Here is a 23484-nt window from a genome sequence, read left to right on the forward strand (position 1 = left end):
GCCTGATCCAGTTGATCCCAAGAGCTAGAATGTAATCCTTCACCAATTTATATAGCCTTTTACCAACGGTTTATTCATGACTGTGTCAACCAAGCTCTAAGAAAAACTCAGTCTCTTAAAAACAATTGCGATGAAATATGTGCAACAAACAAAAAACAGAACACTAAAACAATCTGCGGTAAGTGATGGAAATTCACGGAAATGTTCAAAACTCTAATTGAAAAAACACCCATATTTATTCAAGCCATTAAACTTAACTAACCAGTTTTCTCATTAAGCCAATTGCATCTTCCACTGCTGAAACGACTTGAGCGGAGTGACTCAAAAAGGTTCCCATGTTTAGCAAAGTGTCTTTACCAATCAATATCATGAAAAACATCCATTAGTCTACTTTGTCAACAAGGGCAATTCAATTCTCTTAGTTGATTAATTACACATATTTTTCAAATTAATAGTAATCAAATTAACTGGACGAAAATTAAAGCAATATGTAGAAGACTCAGTTCTATTAGTTGACTAATTAAAGGTATATTTTTTCGAAATTAATCCTTTGAAAAATCAGAACAACATTAGAAAGTCGAAATCTTCGAAAGTATGAATTTATTCCGGGGCCGAAAGTTTAAGCACTTTACGATCTTGCCCAAGCGAAGGCCATGAGAATGCCAACGAAGCAGCCTATGCATATATATATATATATATATATATATATATATATATATATATATATATATATATATATATATATATATATATATATATATATACAAAATTTAAAACTCATTATTTAATTTATACTACTGAATTATTTTCTTTGCGACCACAAAAAAGTAAAGTTTTAAAATATTAGATGTTATGACGGTTAGTGGTCCTGACGGATTTTTGTGTCGATGTTATGACGGATTTTGTCTATGTCCTGCGTTAGTGCTCGGTTAGATGCTATGACGCCTTCCCATTGAAAGGCAATGACCCATTGACCATGACTTTGAAATGTTATTTTCTTGAAATGTTATAGATCCCATTGAGGGGCACAGGCCCCAACGACGAGGCATGGCAATATTTTGATGAATCATGGGCAGGGTGTACACACTCTGGTTGACTATACTTTAGAGCCGCGATTCCCAACGTGGGGCGCATGCCCAATCGGTGGATCATGGAGAGGACGTGCACCCTTCAACCGACTAGCCTTTAGAGCCTTAATTTTGAAAAAAAATATGTGAATGACGTCATATTCATACGCATTTAAAGAGCAAAAAAGATTCAGTATTGCACTGGCGTCATACATTGTATAAAAGGTATTATATTCAGACGATATTTTTTGTATAAAATATGCCCAGGGGATAACCCGAAAATAGATACCAACCTAGTAGCCTTTTAAGCTTCCTTGAGGTGTATAAACGTAAAATTTTGAATAACAAAACTTAAACATCCCGGGGGCGGGAGGGGGGCATCAAGATTTTAGAAATGCCTAGGTGGGGCATGACCCAAAATCTGCTAGGAACCACTGCTTTAGACCCTTAATTCTGAAAAAAACATTTTTCAGGTGAATGACGTCACATTCATCTGCATTTAAAGAGCAAAAAAGATATATGATAGTATTACAATAACGTCATGCATTGCATAAAAGGTGTTTTATGCTGACAATATATCAAGATTTTAGAAATGCCTAGGTGGGGCATGACCCAAAATCTGCTAGGAACCACTGCTTTAGACCCTTAATTCTGAAAAAAACATTTTTCAGGTGAATGACGTCACATTCATCTGCATTTAAAGAGCAAAAAAGATATATGATAGTATTACAATAACGTCATGCATTGCATAAAAGGTGTTTTATGCTGACAATATCTTTCAGTAGCATAAAATATCTTTGGAGGACGACCCGAAAAAAAGTACCAAGTTAATAGCCCTTTGAGCTTCGTTTAGGTGAATATACGTAAAGTTTTGAATAATAAAATTTAAATAACAAGAGGGAGGCATCAGGATTTTAGAAATATCTAGGCCCGAAATTGGTTGGGAACCAATGCTTTATTGATTTATTGGAAGATTTTCCTTTTTTTTTCTTCAACCATATTTTGTCATTCCGTATTTCCAATCCTATAATAAACCTTTCTGAATGACTTGTTATAACTCTTTCAACAAACCCATCTTATCAAATTCTTCAATACTTCATTTGGCTCGTATTATTTTGATGAATGACCAATCATTATATTCTGTTGAAAGGAACTTATTTTAATTCTTAACTAGAATCGTCCTCCGTTTAAGCATTCTCTGATTTTTTTTTTTTTTTTTTTGCAACGATTGCGTGATCATATATCGGTTTTTTGGTTGAACAAATTGTGTTAAAAAAAACATGACAAGGCTAATCATGGTTTAAAAACAAGGGTGGCGCCTTCCCTCTAAGCAGCTTGAGCGTCTTTTCCGTTTTATTGAAAACGATGTGTTTTTTGAACAGTGGTTTTATTTGTCAAACACTGATAAAAAAGACATCCAAAATAATCAAGATTACTAGAATAGAAGTAATGAAAGTAGACTTGTTTTTTAAAATACAATGGTATTAATTCCTAGAAGTTCCAAAAATTTTGACTTCTCAATGTTATAGTTACGTATAAAAAAGGATGTTAAAGTTATATTTTGTTTACAGGAAAGCGTAAATGAGGCTCTGGCCCTTAGAAGTTCTACAGGGCAGTAGGCAAGGCCGTATCGAGGAAAAAGGGGTTACCAATCCCCCCCCCCTGAAATTTTTGTAAAAAAGTAACAAAATGCATATAAACAGATTTTTGATACGTTTTGTAAAACAAAATGTAAACCACCCTCCAAAAAAATTGACCCCGCCCCCCAAACAGAATACCGAATACACCCTTGGCAGTAGGCTTTTCTCATGTTTGTGGTAATTTCTGTTCGTTTTTGGATTCATTTATTCATATACAGCAGTATATGTTATCTTTATGTTTGATGTGATTCATTCATTTAAATTAATGATGTGATTCATTCATTCATTTAATGATTCATTTAAATTTCAATCTGTTTTGGTTTCCATTTATTCTTTGATGTTAATCTCTGTTCGGTTTAAATATGAATTATTATACTGTTTGATGTCTGCTAAAATTGGCTTTGAAATTACTACATTTCTTCGGAAGGAAACTTTTTATTGAAAATGCTTTTTAACTTGACATAGCTTTCTTATTGGTTAGTACTAGGAATGTTTATGACCTTTTTTTCAAGATCTTTTGCTTAAGCATTAAATAGGTTAATACGACAAATTTTTCACAAAATTCAAATATTCAGTCAATATTTTTGATCAGCAGCAGTTTTTGCAATAACTTTTGAATAATAAAATTTCAGGTGGATGAGGATCATTATTCATTGATCCGCAATTGATCCGCAGAAGATCCGCATTGTCTTTCGTCCTCTATAGAGTTGAAGCCATTCGGACCCCCATACATTAGCCACTATTTAATATACATGTGTCTTCGTCCACCATTCTATGAAAAGAATATGTTACATTATATTTTGATGAAATTGTTGGTTTGTTTCATTAAATGTACGACAAGGTCATTTCTGTTCTATTGTAAAAAAAAAACATGAGACGTTTTCCCTAGATCCCCCTTTCCCTCAAGATTTAAATTATACCTTTTGGTATTTTCATTTAAAAATGCCTTATTTTGCAATTCTCATTTAAAACAAAAAACAACGAAATTCCTCCTACTTATTTTGAAAATACATTTGGTGTTTTCATTTAAAAATGCCTTCTTTTTGGCATTTTCATTTAGAAAAAAAGAAAAACAACAAAATTCCCCCATTCATTTTAAAAATACATTTAGACCCCCCCCCCCCCCCGTAATTTTTGTGAATTGGCAATCCTAATTTCCTTACTCCTAAATATTAATTGAGGTACCTACGTGGCCCGAAATTTCAAAGCAGATCAGCGCCAAAAAATCGAATTTTTCAAGCTAAAGAATCGACATAATCGCATTTTGCTTCCGAAACTTACTGCCCTTGTTAAGGTTTCTTTGATCCATTCTACTTATGCCTATTTAAAATGAGATTTTACTAACGCCGAGATTTAGCGCTAGCGCAAATTTGAGCCAATCAGATCTTTCACAGAACTTTCTGATTGACTCAAATTGGCACAAGCTAAATTTCAGTATTAGTAAAATCTCACTATGAATGATTGGCACATTTTGGAGTTTGACAAATTGAAACCCGATTAAAAGAAAAAAAAATCTTGGGTTTGTTTGACCCAGTATACATGCCCAACAAGTTTATAGCCGATGAATAAAGACACAGTAAATTCGAGCCTATTCTGTATGTCATAATTCAATAGAACAATTCGTTTTCCACAGTTTTCGTCTCCATTAAATTCCTTTTGTCTTTGTCTACATGTCCTGTGAGTTTAAGCCGATATAAGGAAAAACATGTTGCGCTCTTTCAGGCGTCACGTCTCGATACAACCAGCCGGCTGTGGAAATATGAAATGAGCCCAAAATGCTCAGAAGCAAAAAACTGTTTACTATTACTGTTTACTACTATTAATATACTATTGTGTCTCACTCGAGCTTCAATCGTGCATTTCTGGCCAGCTCATGGTGGGCCATGTGGCAATGTTCGTGGCTGTGGAAGAGTCGTCCATTTAGCATATTTTGGTCTGCAAAACTGGTCGAAATGTGTTATAGCACGTTCTGAGTGGATTATATAATTCAGAATATCTCGAGAACAAAAGGGAATAGATACATTCTGACTAAACCAATCGACCGAGCGTGTTGGATTTTAGTAGAATCGACGCATAACTCATTTTCGACTGATATGTGATTTAGCGCGTTTCCTATTACCCCAGCCCCAATCTTCTAGTAATATCCATTTAGGTCTATCTTACCCTGTCTGCATGGCCTGGAAGTTACAAGTCAATCAGAGATGAAACAATTTTGGGCTCATTTCCGAGCATCACGAACGGATGCAGCATGCAGCCAAAACTAATTTCAAATTTATTTTCTATATAGGGGGCGGTATGCCCAAGAAAATTATGAATGTAATTTCCAAGCTGATTGGAGAGATGAAACTTAGTGCCTGTTTGCGTAACTCCGTAATCATTCCAAGGTATCAAAAATGCTTGAAGTCAAGTAACAATGCTAAAGGAGTCATAGCTGATCGAAAAAAGTTTTGGGACCATTTTCGGATATCTTTTTTTTTTAATTTTATCGGTGTATAAAGGTTTCTTGACCCAACATCTTACTTAAAAAAATTGTTGATTAAGAAATTAGTTTCAAGCTTTTAAGAAAAAAAAACCTCTGTCCTTTTTTGAAACGAATTATTATTTAGTAGACAAAAATGCAATGCTACACTTGTCATTTTCCCTAAGCATAATATTCAAATCCTCTTGCCCTCCCCACATACTCCTTGAAAATTAATCGCGAGCCCCCCTCTTCCTGGTGATTCCAAAACATTACAGATGCGATGTTTTGATTGTCTGGGAGAATATATTGTATTTTGATTTGGCTGACTACTTTACCGTGAAAAGGTCTTAGGTTCCACTGGGGTTAATAGTGCCAAAACTTTAGGCAGGTCGCTCTTTACTAGTTTGCTGCTGCTGCAACCACAGTGGGAAACTATGAGCCCAAGTTTAGTGTTTTCAATGATGGTGATTTCAGAGTGTAATCTTTATGTTTCCTAGTTTTCTCGGCTCTGGAAATGTCACTAAATAGTGCGATTTTTATTGCCATATATTAGCATTTTGAGATATCATTATCAAGATGTCATAGTGTAACAATAGATGCAACATAGTAAAGAGTGAACCACAGCCAATAGTAACCGAACATCAGAAACGCATTTTTAGATAATGTTTTTCAAACGTAAAATGATCGCCACTTGACACTGCTTCAGGAGTGGTAACTATCTTATTTTAATCCTCTCGTTGCGTGTCATTTTATGTGGAATACCCTTCCCATATCGGCTCAAGAATACCACTCGTTTGGCGCATTCATAAGACTTATTTGCTCTCTTTTTTTAGCTTTTTTGTCTCCATTGCTTCTATTGATTTAGTGTTTATTTGAAATGTATTTATCTCCCCTCTTTTACAGGCCTAGGGGCCTTTTGGGAGATTAGAAGACTGTATTCATTATATTAATAATTAAATATGAATAAATCTTATTATCTATGTTAACCTGAAAAGCAAAAAATAATAATGAACACAAATTCACGCTTGACCGAATGTCAAAGTGACCGGAGGTCAAGAGTTCTCGAGGAACCTCGTCCTGGACAGTCTCTTGAGTCTTTTAGAACGGCTTTCCGGGTACACTCAGGCTTAGGCTTCATATCATGGAACTGCCACGGCATCCATGGATCTATGTGTAGGACTTCAATAGGGAGTAGGAGCAGAGGGAGGGAGGAGAAAAATTGGCATAGAATGATAGCATAGAAAATACTTTCCAAACAACTAATATTTGTCAGTTTTCGTGACATGGCTTAGAATAAACATAAATTCATTACTTAGTAATAACTAAATACTAATAATTTAATAATAAGTAATACTAATAAGTTTACTAATAAGTAATAATAATTCGAAATAACTAAAACTAACGATAGCGGTAAGTTCAATGACTAAGCCAATATTTCTTGATATTGTAACCATTTTGAAACTCTCAAAATGAATTAGTTGTCCCAAGAAGCTCCTGCACAATATACTTCCTATCTCTATTATATATATCTATTCATCGTATCTTATTTAGTTAAAGAAAACTAAACACATGAAACTTGGGAGGAGAGAGCGTTTACCGTTTGACTTGCGGTTCAAATCGTTTGCAGGCAGAGATGTACACGGGAGGGGGCTAAGAGCCCGACTGCCCCCCTCCAAACCCAAAATTTTCCAGAATTTCTGAGTACTTTTAATTTAAATTTGAAGCAAAATGTGTTTTCTATTTTCATCCCACAAAAAAACTTACCTGTCTGGTTTGAGGTCCTCCATTTTCAACTCTCAAAGCTTTAAAAAAATTAACAAGCCTACTAAACATTAATTTGCACCCAATTTAAGAAGTAGTATGACCTTCTCAGAAATAGATAGAGAGGGCAGGATTCTCCCAACAAAATGCCCCCCTCCCTTTTAAAGGTATGTTCTGTGTATGCTGAAATAGGTGCTTATAGGTCTAATCCTCGCAAGGATGTGGGGGATTTCTGAGAACTTAGTCCAAAAACTTCTCAATTTTTCCTGAAAAGTGAGTTGTGAAACAATGCTAGAAGATAATCCCCACATGGGCATGTGTGTGAGAGTATTCGTTTCCATGTTGCTACTATTTATATGATTTTGATTATATAAGATGTTAAGATGGTAAAAGAAAGCCGAAAACTGAAAATAAGCATAGATGAGGGAAAGAAAAATAATCACAAAGGATCAAATTCGCACAGAACAGCAAACAATAAGGTCTAAAATAATTTGTGTTCATAAATTATACTCCTAATCCATATCTCAATAATGATAATTGGAGCAAGCAATTACAAGCCATTCAGAGAGGTTTCTTTTCGTCCTATTTCCCTGCGGAACTATCAGAATCTGAATAATTCCCACAGTGGGTTACTATGGACATTCAAACTATTTTCCTTTTACGCAGTTGGAAAAAGGTCCAAAAGGAAAATGTATGCGATGGACCCTGAAAGGTCATTTAAATAAAAGTTAGTTGGAAAGAGAAAGACAGCCCCTTTCACACGAGGAGAGTTTAGAGTTCGTTTTTATATAGGCCTATATATAAAAAAAGTTTTATAAACTATTTACGAATTTCATATTGAAAACGCAGCTGAAAAAAGGTCCAAAAGGAAAGCGTATGCGATGGACCTTGAAAGGTCATTTAAATAAACGTCAGTTGGAAAGAAAAAAACAGCCCCTTTCACATGAGGAGAGTTTAGAGTTCGTTTTTTGTATATGCCTATATATAAAAATTTTTATAAAATATTTACGAATTTTATATTGAAAATTAAGCCGCTTTAGCCTATATTTTTTTCATAGTGTTCTCTTTGTGTGTTTTATCAGATTTTTTTTTTCTATGGTTCAACAATTTGGTCGAACAACAAGTTGGTTGAACAACAACGTTCAACAATTTGGATGCCAAAGACCATGATATTTAGCTCTATTCATTGGCAATCGAAGTAGTCGGTTTGACAATAATTTAAATACCAACAATCCAGATTATTTTTATGGTTCACCATTCAACCATTTAGATGCTAAACAAAATGACATTTAGCTTTTTTCATTGGCAATCTGGATAGTCGGTTGATCAATAATTTAAATACAAAACAATCCAGATTAATTTTTAGTGTTCAGTGTTGAACAATTTGGATGTCAAAGGGAATGACATTTGGCTTTTTTCATTGGCAATCTGGATAGTCAGACTGTCATTAATGTCAACTTTGTTTCTTTGCATTAGAAGTTGAATTTTCTTCATTAATGATGTTTATATCTGTACTGACAGGCGCAAAACAATTGTTTAAATACAAGTGTTAACTTATTTCTCTTTATTGTTGCATTTTATTAGTATGACCATCAGGGGCAGATTCAAGATTTTTTAGTGAGGGGGGGGGGGCTCATAATAGGTTGCTCCGATAAACTTGCGAAAAAATACCAGCAATTTAAAGGGAACCTCTAATATTGTACGTCGTAGGTAGGTAGTGGAAATAGTCGTAAACGTAATCTAAAATCTGGTAAAGGTTAAAGTTCTACTAGATCTGTTGAAGTTAAAATGATCTAAATATATTAATACAATAAATAGTAAGTAAAAAAAAACATCCCGCCATGAAACTGTTCACCCTCTACAGAAAAATTTAATAGCCCCAAACCCACCCTACGTTAGGGCGGGACGCAGGCTCCCTGCGCCCCGCACCTAGATCCGCCAGTAATGGCCATTAAACTGTTTTTGCGGATTCTCACAACCCAATTTCCACCTGCTGAAAAACAACAACAAGATGTATGAATATTTGTGTTCTCTGACATCAAACTTGTACTACCGCAGCTAAAATGAGTTTTAAAAGCATATGTTTCAATAATTTACTCCCATATAGTGTCTACTAATACTAGGCCTATGTCTTCGGGTCTTTCGCCAAATTCATATTAGAGATAAAAAAAACTGCTTTTCTAAGCTTCCACCTTTTCCGATCTAAAACAATCCCTTGAACCTTTACTCGGATTCATAAAACTTACGCTTGAACATTGCACACATTTCAACTAAAAAAAAAAAAAAAAAAAAAAAAATTGCGACCGGGATCGGGATACATCAATACAAAACCGGGACCGATCCGATTAAAACCAATCTGAAATGGCGCTGTAGTCGCGCGGAACTCTTGTAATTTTCCCCACAAGTGGAAATTTCAGTTTTATACACAAGTGTGACTATAATGCGTCCCAAGAATAAATTACAATCCAGTTGCAGGAGATATGATATATACATTTATTAAAAAAGAAAACGATTATGTAGTAAAACAATAATAAGTTTTTGATGCGTTTTGTAAAGCCTCTTTACAAACCCCCTCCCCTCCCCCCCCCCCAGAAAAATGAGCAAACAATTCCTGGATACGGTCTTACTCACTTGGGTTTTTCCTTATAAAAAATTCATGATTTGGAAAGGAGAGTAGAGAATCAAAAAGTAGTTCAAATTATTGATTTTTTTTGTCAGTTTTTAGGGAAATATCAGTTAAGTAAGAAAGGTTTCCTTAAAAAAAAACTAATAAAAAAAAAAAAAAAATTACTGATATTATATATAGTAGTAAAACGAACACTATAACTGTCAATAAAAATCAGATTTATGAGATGGGGTTGTCGGGTAAATTCGAAACTACAGTCCAATAATCACTTTTATAATTCGGTTGTCAATAAAAAAAAAATGGCCTAGATTACATCATAATGCCTAGATTGCGTTATGATTGAATCATAATGATAATGCAACTAGACGATAAATAAAAGTTCAAATAGGGATAAAATCCTTTTAATATACAGTGATGATGATAACAGAGATAGAAATTCACAAAAATACCAGATATTTCTGTCACATATACAGTGACCGTCATCAGTAGTAAAACTGTTTTCTACTGATGACGGTCACTGCATATGTGACCGAAATATCTGGTATTTTTGTGAATTTCTATCACTGTTATCATTATCACTGTCTATTAAAAGGATTTTATCCCTATTTGAACTTTTATTTATCGTTCTATATCTCATTTACTAAAATATACAACATTCAATATTTAGTTAACTGTAACCAATTCTCAAGTTCGGTAGCCCGATTTACAGGCATATCTAGCTAAACATCAATGTCTACGGATAATCATTATAAGTTTACTTGCTCATTTACTACCAGCCCTGATTGGATGGCTAGAAACAGTGAGGTCAACTCACGGAAATCAGAGGGAGGGGGTGCAAAAATATATTTTCCAAAGTCTAGGGAGGGGGGGGATTTTTTAAGCTATTAAAATCTCCTCTTGAAAGTCAGAAAATGCATAAAACCTTCGATATTTAATCTTTTACTTGGCAAACAATACTTTCTTTAAGAGTCATCGGTTTATGGCTGTTCCAGGTCCAAAACAGGGTATCATGAAAAAAACTTCTAGTTATCGTTCAAAGGCCGTACTCAGGATTTTATTTTTCTTTTTCTTTTTTTTTGGGGGGGGGGGGAGGGGTAAACAAAAAAAAACTTCAATAACGCATACAAATTTGTTTATATCCATTTTTATTACGTTTTTACGAGTCAAACAAACATTTCGAGGGGGGAGGTTCAAACCCACCCTACCCCCACCCCCCCTGGGCACGGCCTTGTATCGTTTAGTAAGGATTTACTGTGAGCTGTTAAATTTATTAACAAGTTGGGCTGCAATTGCGCAAAACTTATCCTCCAGAAACATTTACGCAGCAGGCTATTCCCGAGAAAAATTTCCATAATCTCCCCCCCCCCTTCTCACCATAATTTGTATATAGAAAAGATATTGAAATATGAAAAATATAAAATATAATATAAAAATATAAACAATAATATAAAAAAGATATTGAAATATAGCTTGACTCCTATAAATCAACAGATGAACATGCCAAAGGATGTATAAATCAGGTAGCTGTGAGATTGTTGTTTTCACGAAACTTGCTGGTAGCGTAAAATAATAAATTCCAAGATACCCTAAAAACTATTTTTGAATTCGGTTCGCATGGAAAGACTCAATCCCACATTAAATCTATATTTTTTAGGGGTGTAAAGAAGAAGGATTAGTACTCGAAATGCGGATTTGTGACATGCATTGAGCAAAACAAATATCAACAACACTCTGCATAGTAGTTCTAGCTTTGTAAAGGTCTCCGATAACATCAGTCACCCGTAAATACCACCCTTAGATTCTGACGGGCCTGAGTTAGAATTATTTTATTCGTTGAAAAGAGGTTGAAAATTTAGGAAAATTGTATAAAGGTGAGCGTATTATATTTCGTTTGAAACGATAAAAGCAATAATACAGCTACTGCAACTGCTTTTACTGCCAATACATATTCCCAACAAAAATTTACACCCATTTATAGCTCGAAGCAACTGCTCAAAGCAACACCCATTAAAAGCAACAGCTTTTACTGCCCATACACATTCCCAACAACTATTTACACCCATTTATAGCTTAAAGCACATTATTGTGTAAGCTGCATAAATATTCCAGTTGCCTTAGTAACAGTTTTGCGACGGCCTTTAAAACGAGAAAATTAGTTGACAATTTTGAAATAAGTTTTTATTGAATTTAGCTTACAAGTTACGGTACTTGTCAATTCGCCGGAACCCACGCGATATATTGTATAGGGAAGTTGCTTAAGAAACTAGTCAAACGAGGCTTTCAATAGAATATTGGATTTCAAACTGTGGTTTGTCATTGCGTTTACAATATTCAAACTTTGTTTTTTGTTGTTGTTTTTTTTTTTTGGGGGGGGGGGTTAGGGTGAAATAAGGTACCTAGGTTAGGTTAAGTTACGTATTTAATATATGCTACGCTTTACCCCCCACCCACCTAATGTGCAAATATATAGCCCAAATTTGTTTCTAAACTATTATATTTTCATCATATTTTGTTTTATTTCATTAGTATTAATCAAACTTGACTTCGCGTGGATTCCGGCTAATTGACAAGTACCCAAGTTACTTGCTTCAGGGTAAAATGAAATTCTCTAAAATGAAATATATATCCGGGTTTTTATAGCAAGTTATTATATAGTGGATCAGTATAGTTAATTATAAATGGGGATTATGTTGGTTTCATTGGTATCATGACTGTAGTTTTAAGAAGAAATGTCCCGAGAAGAACTCATTAAAATTGATTTTAAATCGAAATTATTTTAACTTAAATTAATTAATTATATCATTTGATAGATTAGAGTTGATAAAAATTAATTAATAAGACAGATTCGCCTCAATTTGTTTACTTACTTCAAGAAGAAATGTCCCAAGAAGTTGGTCGCTTAATATGGCTGGCTTGGAAGAAGAAACCTCACCCTCTTGAACATCTCCTGAGCCGTCAGCTTCTTCTTTGATGCGTCGTATCTTCAAAAAAACAACTATATGATTAAACGAAAAAAAAGTTAAGGGAAAAAAGAGAAAAAAGAGCTACGTGAATAAAGCCCTAAAGAATTCAGTAAAGAATAAAATAAATAACAGAGTCAAACTCAAAACGCGCAGAAATTAATACGAGTATGGTTCAAAACCCATATGCTTTCTAAAAGCGATAATATGATTTGTACTTTACTGAAAAAAATATAAATGATTATGCATTGTCAGTTGAACATAAACATGCAGATATTTATACATTAAAAAATGAGTTAATCCTCTATGTATTTATTTTATGAAAATAAATAAATTTAAAAGAATTTTTCAGGAGAGTACAGTTTATTTTTTGTTCTTAATAAATCATTGGGTTTTTGAACCCTACTCAGAGTAACATCTGCTAAATTTGAGGTTGACTCTGTTATTTATTTTAATTTCTGTTCGTTTTCGGTTTCATTTACTTATTTGAGGTAGTTGTATGCTTGGTAGATTATTTGATTCTATTTTTGTTAATTTTCGATTTAATGGAATTTTACTTTTTTTGAAAAACTTATTTCGTGGAAAAGGCTTTTTTTTAATTAATTTCTGTTCGTTTTATATTGGCATAGTCTTTTTCAGGGAAAAAGAATATAACAGTTTGAATTTTTCCGCTTTTCCTTTAAGAATTTGTAGTTTGGTCAGCTATTTATATACTGGAGAAACTTTTTCAGCGATTTTTAACAACATAAACTCTTTTGAAAATCATGACACAAATAGTTGTGTTTAATTTAGTCATATACATCCTTTAGTTGACCTGATAAATAAAGTTAAAACCATTCCCAAAAATTTACATCGATGCTCTTTCACAGCCTGGATACAATTACATCTTTTGATTTAGTAAAATTTTAAGAGCAAAAGTAGTAATAGAAGTAGCCCCGAAAATTTGAAGTTAATACCCTCAGTTGTTATTGGTATATTGTCTTGGGTTTGTCATCCTCAAAGACCTAATTTCCAGAACTCAACTACGTTGAACAAAATGGCTATCTCAAAATTTCGATTAGATGTGTTTGGGGAAATAGTGGGCGTGAAAGGGGGGTTAGTGGCCCGCCAATCACTTTCGACTATTAAAAAGGGCACTAGCCCTTTCAGTTGAATGAGCCCTTTTTGAAGTTTCTAAGACAACTCCTTCGAAACGAAGTGCCCTGGTCAAAAAAAAAAATAAATAATAAAAAAAAGTGCCAACATCGTTTATTACTTAGGATAGCGCTGCCTCTGATTCAGGAATGGTAAATTTTACTTCAAGTAGTCAAAAAAATAAAATGATATTTTAGAAACAAATTTGGCATACATGAATTTTGAAAGAACCAGAAACCCCTCAAAAATGGTGTTGAATCGAAACGCAAAGTACACCATTGGATTCACCCTTCTAGAAAACTCCAAACAGGGTACTTACAGTCCCTGCCTTGAAAAACGAGGAAAATCACTTTTTTACCTGGGTAGCACTGATGTTCCCCTTTTTTTGTTTTTTATACATACAAAATTGAGATTCTGAAAGCTAGGCGAACGCAGGATGCATTTAGAGCCACGTGGCAAATTTTGTAGTTCTTTCTCCACTAATAGTAAGAATCAAATTGTAGTATTATCAGTGTTTTGGATCGATTAAGTGAATCCAATAGTTAGATTATTTTCAGCGAACTATCACTGACAACCCTGGCGAGGTGAACCACGCCCATACGCGAGGTCACTTTTTAAGTAACGAATTGCTCAGTTGCTACTAAGGAAATTACCCAAATGCCTTTCTTTTACTTTGTAATTTTTTCGTTCAGTTTCGGTTAGTTCTCAAGTAGCCTGGAGCAGGTAAATCATCAATTAAAACTCGAGTCTTTCTACACACAAAAAAGTTATTTTCTAATGAAAGGAGAGGGGCATTAAAACTTAATGAAACAGGAATCATTCTGTGTATTAGAGGACCCCCCCCCCCACTCTTTACGCTAAAGATTTGGAGTGCTATGCTGAAAGCAATTATGAGTAAAAGCAATCATAGGCAGCGCAAATGCGCTGCCTAAGTTAAGAACAATGTTGGTACAATGTATTATTTTTTTCCTTTAGACCAGGGCACTTCGTATCGAAGGATTTGTCGTAGAAACTTCGAAAAGGGCTAATTCGATTGGAAAATGGAGTGGCTTGTGCCCCTTTTAGTAGTCAAAAGTGATTGGAAGGCAACTAACACCCCTTCCAAGCCCACCATTTCCCCAAACACGTCCAATCAAAATTTTGAGAAAACCATTTTGTTCAACGTAGTTGATTTCCAGATCGTAGAAACTTGAAAAACTTTGAAACTTGAAACTTTGTCGTAGAAACTTGAAAAAGGGGCTCATTGAATTGGAAATTGAAAGGGCTAGTGGCCTTTTTAATAGTCGAAAGTGATTGAAGGACAACTACCCCCCTCTCATGCCCACCATTTCCCCAAATACATCAAAATAGTTTAATTTCCCAAATAGTTGAAAATTCTGGAAATTAGGTCTTTGAGGATGATAACCCCCTTAGAGCCCTCAGGACAAGGGTTGTAAGATATTCCCTGGAGGCATATTTGATTTTACAGAAAAAATTGTCGTAGAAACTTCAAAAACAGGCTCATTTGATTGGAAATTGAAAGGCCTAGTGCCCTTTTTAATAGTCGAAAGTGAATGGAGAGTAATAAACCCCCCTCTCACGTCCACCATTTCCCCAAACACTTTCAATCAAAGTTTAGAGATAACCATTATGTTCAACGTAGTTGAAAGTTCTGGAAATTATGTATTTGAGGATGACAAACCCCCCCAGAGCCCCCAGGACAAAGGTTGTAGTTTATGCCCTGGGGCCTTATAACGTTTTTTATAGATAAAGTTGTCGAAAAAACTTCAAAAGAGGTTCATTCGATTGAAAATTGGAATGGCTAGTCCCCTTTTTAATAGTCGAAAGTGATTGGAAGGCAACTAACACCCCTTCCACGCCCACCATTTCCCCTAACATATACAATCGAAATTTTGAGATACCCAGTTTGTTCAACGCAGTTGAAAGTTCTGGAAATTATATCTTTGAGCAGGACCTTCTCCCCTCAGTCTTCAGGGGAAGGGTTATAAGTTATGCCCTAGGGGTATATAAGGTTTTCATTGAAATCTTTGTCGTAGAAACTTGAAAAAGGGGCTCATTGAATCGGAAATTGAAAGGTCTAGTGGCCTTTTTAATAGTCGAAAGTGATTGAAGGGCAACTACCACCCTCTCATGCCCACCATTTCCCCAAATACATCCAAATAGTTGAATTTCCCAAATAGTTGAAAATTCTGGAAATTAGGTCTTTGAGGATGATAACCCCCTTAGAGCCCTCAGGACAAGGGTTGTAAGATATTCCCTGGAGGCATATTTGATTTTACAGAAAAAATTGTCGTAGAAACTTCAAAAACAGGCTCATTTGATTGGAAATTGAAAGGCCTAGTGCCCTTTTTAATAGTCGAAAGTGAATGGAGAGTAATAAACCCCCCTCTTACGTCCACCATTTCCCCAAACACTTTCAATCAAAGTTTAGAGATACTCATGTTCAAAGTAGTTGAAACTTCTGGATATTATGTATTTGTGGATGAAAAACCCCCCAGAGCCCCAAGACAAAGGTTGTAGGTTTTGTCCTTGGGGCATATAAGGTTTTTACAGATAGAGTTGTCGAAGAAACTTCAAAAGAGGTTCATTCGATTGAAAATTGGAATGGCTAGTGCCCTTTTTAATAGTTGAAAGTGATTGGAAGGCAACTAATACCCTTCCACGCCCACCATTTCCCCAAACATATCCAATCAAAATTTTAAGATAGCCAGTTTGTTCAACGTAGTTGATTTCCAGATAGAAACTATATTTTTGAAGAGGACACTTCCCCCACAGCCCACAGGCCATGGGTTTTATGTTATGCCCTGGGGACATATAAGGTTTTTTTTTAGAAAGCTTTGTCGCAGAAAGGACCTCATTAGATTGGAAATTCAAAGGGCTATTGCCCTTTTTAATAGTCAAAAGCGATTGGAGAGCAACTAACCCCCCTCTCACGCCCACCTTTTCCCCAAACACATCCAATCAAAATTTTGAAATAGCCATTTTGTTGAACGTAATTGAAAGTTCTGGAAATTAGGTTTTTGAGGATGACAACACCCCCCGCCCACAACCCTCAGAGCAAGGGTTGTAAGTTCTGTCCTGGGGGCATATAACGTTTTTATAGAAAGCGTTGTCGTAGAAACTTCAAAAAGGGCTCATTCGATTATCCACGCCCACAATTTCCCCAAACACATCCAATCAAAATTCGAAAGTGATTGGCAGGCTTGATTTTTATAGTAAAGATCGATGTGGATACAATGTTTTTGGTTTTTTTTTTAGACCAGGGCACTTTGTATCGAAGGAGTTGTCGTAGGATCCTCGAAAAGGGCTCTTCGAGGCAATTAATCCCCTTCCCACGCCCACCCTCCCATTTGCCAATTATGTTCAAAAACTAAATGTTGCCTCAAGATTAAATCAAAATGCACTGTGTTAATGCTAATTCCCAATAAGGCATCTCAGCAGTATCCCAAGAACGACTGAGGGTATTATGTTCAAACTTTCGGGGCTATTTCTGCTCTTAAAATTTAACCAAATCAGAATAGCGTAAGTGTATCCAAGCTATCATAGGCAGCGCGCTAGCGCTGCCTAAGTAAAGAACAATGTGGACACAATGTGTTGTTTTTTTTTTGTTGTTTTCTCCATGCCCGGGCACTTCGTATCGACGAAGTTGTCGTAGAAAGTTCGAAAAGGGCTTATTCGATTGTAAATTGGAGTGGCTAGTGCCCTTTTTAATAGTCGAAAGTGATTGGAGGGCAACTAGCCCCCCCCTACGCCCATTAATCCCCCCAACACATCCAATCTAACGTGTGAGATAGCCATTTTATTCAGCGTAGTGGATTTTAAGATAGAAAATATATTTTTGAGGAGGAAACTCTCCCATAACCCTCAGAGCAGTGGTTTAAAGTTTCGCCCTGGGGGCATATAAGGTTTTTATAGAAGGCGATGTCGTAGAAACTTCTAAATAGGCTTATTTGATTGGAACTTACATGGACTAGTGTCCTTTTTAATAGTCAAAAATGATTGTAGGGCAACTAGTCCCCCCCCACGCCCAGCCTTCACCCAAAGACATCCAGTCAAAATTTTGTGATAACCATTTTGTTCAGCTTAGTTGATTTCCAGATAGAAAATACGTTTTTGAGGAAGACACTCCCCCACAACCCTCAGGGCAAGGGTTTTAAGTTATGCCCTGGGGGCAGATAAGGTTTTTATAGAAGGCGTTGTCGTAGAAACTTCGAAAAGGGCTCATTCGATTGAAAATTAAAGTGGCTAGTGCCCTTTTTAATAGTCTAAAGTGATTGGAGGGCAACTAGCCCCCCCCCACGCCCCTCCTGCCCCCAAGCCCCTCCCAACCAAAATTTGCGATATCCCTTTTGTTCATCGTAGTTGATTTCCGAATATAAAAAATCTTATTGAGGAGGACACTCCCCCACAACCCTCGGGGCAAGGGTTTTAGGTTATGCCCCGAGGGGCATATAAAATCAATGTTGACACAATGTACAGTTTATTATTTTTTTTTGTTTAAAGCAGGGCACTTCATATAGAAGGGGTCGTCGTAGAGATTTCAAAAGGGCTAGTGCCCTTTTTAATAGTCGAAAGCGATTGGAGGGCAACTAGCCCCCCCCCACACCCATCATTCCCCCAAACAAAGCCAATCAAAATTTTGAGATAGTCATTTTGTTTAGCGTAGTTGATTTCAAGATAGAAAAGGTGTTTTTGAGGAAGACACTCCCCCACAACCCTCAAGGCAAGGGCTTTAAGTTGTGCCCTGGGGGCATATAAGGTTTTCATAGAAGGCGTTGTCGTAGAAACTTCAAAAAAGGCTCATTCAATTGGAAATTCAAAGGGCTAGTATCCTTTTCAATAGTCGAAAGGGATTAGAGGGCAACTAGCCCCCCACGCCCATCTTTCCCCCAAACACATGCAATCAAAATTGTGAGATAGCCATTTTGTTCAACATAGTTGATTTCCAGATAGAAAATATTTTTTGAGGAGGATACTCCTCCACAGCCCTCAGGGCAAGGGTTTTAAGTAATGCCCTGGGGGCATATAAGGCTTTTATAGAAGGCGTTGTCGCAGAAACTTCAAAAAAGGCTCATTCGATTGGAAATTCAAAGGGTTAGTGCCCTTTTTAATAGTCGAAAGGGATTGGAGGGCAACTAGCCCCCCCCCCCCCACGCCCGTCTTTCCCCCGAACACATGCAATTAAAATTGTGGGATAGATAGCCATTTTGTTCAACGTAGTTGATTTCCAGATAGAAAATAATTTTTGAGGAGGACACTCCCCTAAAACCTTCAGGGCAATAGTTTTAAGTTATGCCCTGAGGGCATAAAAGGCTTTTATAGAAGGCTTTGTCATAGAAACTTCAAAACAGGCTCATTCGATTGGAAATTCAAAGGGCTAGTGCCCTTTTTAATATTCGAAAGTGATTGGAGGGCAACTAGCTCCCCCCCTTCATGCCCATCATTCCCCCAAACACCTCCAATCAAAATTTTGAGATAGGCATTTTGTTCAGCGTAGTTGATTTCCAGATAGAAAATATGTTTTTGAGGAGGACTCTCCCCCACAACCCTTAGGGCAAAGGTTATCAGTTATAACATGGGAGCATATAAGAATTTTATAGATGGCGTTGTCGTAAAAACTTCAAACAGGCTCATTCGGATTAAAATTACAAGGGCTGGGGCCATTTTTAATTATCAGATGTGATCGGAGGGTACCTAGCCCCCCCCCCCCATACTCATCAATCCCACAAACACATCCAATCTAAATTGGATGACAACCATTTTGTTCGGAATAGGCTAGTTAGTTTAAAGATAAAAATTTTACTTTTGGAAACGATAATTTTCTAAAATCCTCATGGAGAATTTTTTAATTAGTATCCTGGGGGAGCGTAAGGTTTTTTATAGAAGTTGTCTTCGTAGAAAATTTAAAACAGGCTCAGTCAATTGAGAATTCAAAAGGCTAGTACCCTTTTTAAAAGTCGAAAGTGATTGGAGGCCAACTAGCCCCCCCCACGCCCATCATTCTCCCAAACACATCCAATTAAAATTTTGAGATAGCCATTTTGTTCAGCGTAGTTGATTTCCAGATATAAAATGCATTTTTGAAGAGGACACTCCCCAACAACCCTCAGGGCTAGTCCCCCCCCCCCACGCCCATCATTCCCCCAAACACATCCAATCAATATTTTGAGATAGCCATTTTGTTCAGCGTAGTTGATTTCCAGAGAGAAAATATGTTTTTGAGAAGGACAGTCCCCCACAACCCTCAGGGCACGGATTTTAAGTTATGCCCTGGGGGCAGATAAGGTTTTTATAGAGGGCGTTGTCGTAGAAACTTCAAAAAAGGCTCATTCGATTGGAAATTCAAAGTGATAGTGCCCTTTTTAATAGTCGAAAGTGATTGGAGGTCAACTAGCCCCCCGCCCCCCCAGGGCCCCAAACATATCCAATCAAAATTTTGAGATAGCCATTTTGTTAAGCGTAACTGATTTCCAGCTATAAAATATGTTTTTGAGGAATACACTCCCCCACAACCCTAGAAGACGTTGTCGTAGAAACTTCAGAAAAGGGCTCATTCGATTTGAATTCAAAGGGCTAGTGCCATTTTTAATAGTCGAAAGTGATTAGTAATATTTGTTGTTGTTGTTTAGACCAGGGCATTTCATATCGAAGGAGCTGTCGTGGGAACTTCAAAAAGGGCTCACTCGACTGAAAATAGAAAGGGTTGATGCCCTTTTTAATAGTCGAAAGTGATTGTAGGGCAACTAATCCCCCTTCCACTCCCACCCTCCCATTATGTGTAAAAAAAAAATGTTGTCTCAAGATTAAATCAAAATACACTGTGTTAATGCTAATTCCCAAGAAAGCATCTCAGCAGTATCTCAAGAACGACTGGGCGTATTATATTCAGAATTTCGGGGCTACTTCTGCTCTTAAAATTTAACCAAATCAAAATAGTGTAAGTGTATCAAAGCCATCAAAGAAAGTATATCAAAGAAAATAAACAGATTTTTTTGCGAATGGTATCAAGTTTTCCATTTCAGGTCAACTAGAGGAGGTATGAAACTAAATTAAACAGTACTATTTGTGTCCAGATTTTTAAAATGTTGTATGTTGTTAAAAATTGCTGAAAATGTTTCACCAGCATACAAATAGCAGGCCAAACTATAAAGTCTTAAAAAATGAAAAGATTTAAACTGTTAAACTTTTTCGATTTAAATTTAAACTTTTCCCTGAAAAGACTCTGTCACTACAAAACGAATAGAAGTTAATTTAAAATTAACTTTTTCCACAATATAACCTTTTCAAATAAAAGTAAAGAACTCTATTAAAAAAAAAATGAGCAAAAATGAAATCTAAAAATCTCCAATATCGAAACTACCACAAATCAGCATCGATAAATAAATGAAACCCAAAACGAACAGAAATTACAATAAATAACCGAGTCAAAAAAAATACAAATGAATGTACATTGTCTGTTTAATATACATATTGATATTGAGCAATCAAAATGTTAATATTTTTTTATTTATTTAAGTTATAAAAGTGAAAATATTTATATATTTTTCAGTAAAGCGCTAATTATGTTCTGGCCTTGGGAAGGCATAGGGGTTTTGAGCCCTACTCATGTTAATTTCTGCTCGTTTTGAGTTTAACTCGGTTATTTATTGTAATTTCTGTTCTCTCTGGGTTTCATTTATTTATCGATGATTATTTATGGTAGCTTTGCGCTTGGTAGATTATTTGATTTATTTTTGCTCATTTTTGGTTTAATGAAGTTCTTTACTTTTCTTTGAAAAATATATTTTGTGGAAAAAGTTTTTATAATTAATACAAATAAAAAATGGGTAAATACCAGCGTTTATTTGCTGATAGCGTTCTAAACATTTGAACTAAAAAACTATTGTCTATTAGTAAGATCTTTCGTCCTTGAAATATTGTAACAAATAATCCTTATCGTATTCAATCCGAAAGAATCTGGCGAAAGCCAAACATAAGCCGCTTTACCAAAATGCGCATTTACAATGCGTCAGTCAGCACCGTCCTGCTGTATGGAGCGGAGACGTGCCCCGCTGCAAAATCTATCCTTAGCGCCATTGATGTCGCTCAGACGAAACATCTCCGAAGAATCGAAAGACTTCACTGGACTGACTTCGTTAGCAACCAGACTCTCCTGTCACGTACCGCTCAAACTCCTTTTTCGACACAGCTCGCCCAGCGTACTGTTCGGTGGTACGGCCACCTCATTCGCATGTCACGCGACACCCCAGCACGGGTTGCATTAGACTTCGACCCCACACTAAAAGGATGGAAGTGACCCAGAGGACGCCCACCGACTAGGTGGAAAAGGACAAAGCCGATGAATTCCTCACCCAAGCCCACATCCCGGTGGAAGAAGCTGCAAGTCTGGCAAGCGATAGGTCAACCTGGAGGCGCCTAATCTTATCGTTTTCTACTCTGAACCCCCGGCAGGAGCCTTAAGTCAAGTCAAGTATTCAATCCACTCTTTTCTTTGAGCCGTCGTTCTTAAAGCAATGGGGACAAAAGCAAGATTTTAGCGAAAAGAAAAGAAGATTTATGGAAGGGCAGCCCCCCCCCCCCCAAGAAAAAAATGAGAAATAATTCACGTTAATCTTAAGCTTTAATGTCAGTCTTTGCTTCCATCCAAAAAGATTTTTCTTTTTTATTCAGTTTGTTTTCGTTTTTACTACTAAACCCAAGGCCAATTCTTTCATTCTTGACATATCACGATGTTGGCACAATGTATTATTTTTTATTATTTTTTTTTTTTTTGGTTTGTTTGTTTGTTTTTTTAGACCAGGGCACTTCTTATCGAAGAAGTTGTCGCAGAAACTTCGACAAGGGATATTCGATTGAAAATTGAAAGGGCTAGTGCCCTATTTAATAGTCGAAAGTGATTGGAGGGCAATTGATCCCCTTCCCCGTCCACCATTTCCCCAAACACTTCCGATCAAAATTTTGAGAAATTCATTTTGTCCAACGTAGTTGAAAGGTCCGGAAATTATGTCTTTGAGGATGGCAACCCCCAATCCGGCAGGGCAAGGGTTGTAAGTTATACCCTAAGCCAATATAAGGTTTTTATAGAAAGCGTTCTCGTATAAACTTCAAAAAGTTCTCATTCTATTGGAACTTGAAAGGGCACTAGCCCTTTGTAATAGTCGAAAGTGATCGGAGGGCAAATTACCCCCCCCCCCACGCCACTAGCATCATTTCTCCAAACACTTCCGATCAAAATTTTGATAGCCATTTTGTTCAACGTAGTTGATAGTTCCAGAATGTATGTCTTTGAGGATGACAGCCCCACACAGCCCTCAGGGCAAGGGTTGTAATTTACGCCCTGGGGGCATAGAAGGTTTTTTATAGAAAGCATGGTCATACAGCTACCCCCCCCCCAACACATACACACGTCGTATTGTCACGAAATGCATCTAATAGACATTTTGAGATAACCATTTTATTTAAAATAGTCTAAATTTCATATAACAAGGCACTTAGGGCTAAAACAAACCGCAGAGCCTGAGGGCAAGTGTTATAAGTAATGCCCAAGGGGCATTTAAGTTTTTTATGGAAGGGATGGTTTTATAAACTTTAGAGGAGGCTCATTTGATTGGAAATTGGAAGTTATATTTTCCTCTTGAGAGTAAAAAGTGATGGAGGGCAGCTAGCCCCCCCCCCCCTTCGACTACCCCTCTTTTCACCAAAAGGATCTGATTGATATTGTGAGATAGCAATTTTGCTCAAAATAGTTCAAAGAACATATAACAATGCCTCTAGGGTTGACCCAATCTCCCAGTGCCCTGGGGATAGGGTTGTAAGTCATGCACTGGGGGCATAT

General features: G+C 36.3%; 1 protein-coding gene across 3 annotated transcripts in view; it reads right to left on the reverse strand.

Moving 5' to 3' along the window:
- LOC148948890 (uncharacterized) overlaps positions 1–23484 on the reverse strand; it is a 431863-nt gene that overhangs the window by 274536 nt on the left and 133843 nt on the right. For all 3 annotated transcript variants that reach the window (XM_089094800.1, XM_089094801.1, XM_089094799.1), the window contains exon 5: positions 12423–12536. In XM_089094800.1, coding sequence (XP_088950926.1) covers positions 12423–12536 — 114 coding nt within the window. The remainder of the gene's footprint in view (positions 1–12422; positions 12537–23484) is intronic.

This window comes from Artemia sp. Qi Xiang Cuo, chromosome 9 (assembly GCF_049724085.1).
Source record: "Artemia sp. Qi Xiang Cuo chromosome 9, ASM4972408v1, whole genome shotgun sequence".
In the NCBI taxonomy this organism is placed as follows: Eukaryota; Metazoa; Arthropoda; class Branchiopoda; order Anostraca; family Artemiidae; genus Artemia; species Artemia sp. Qi Xiang Cuo.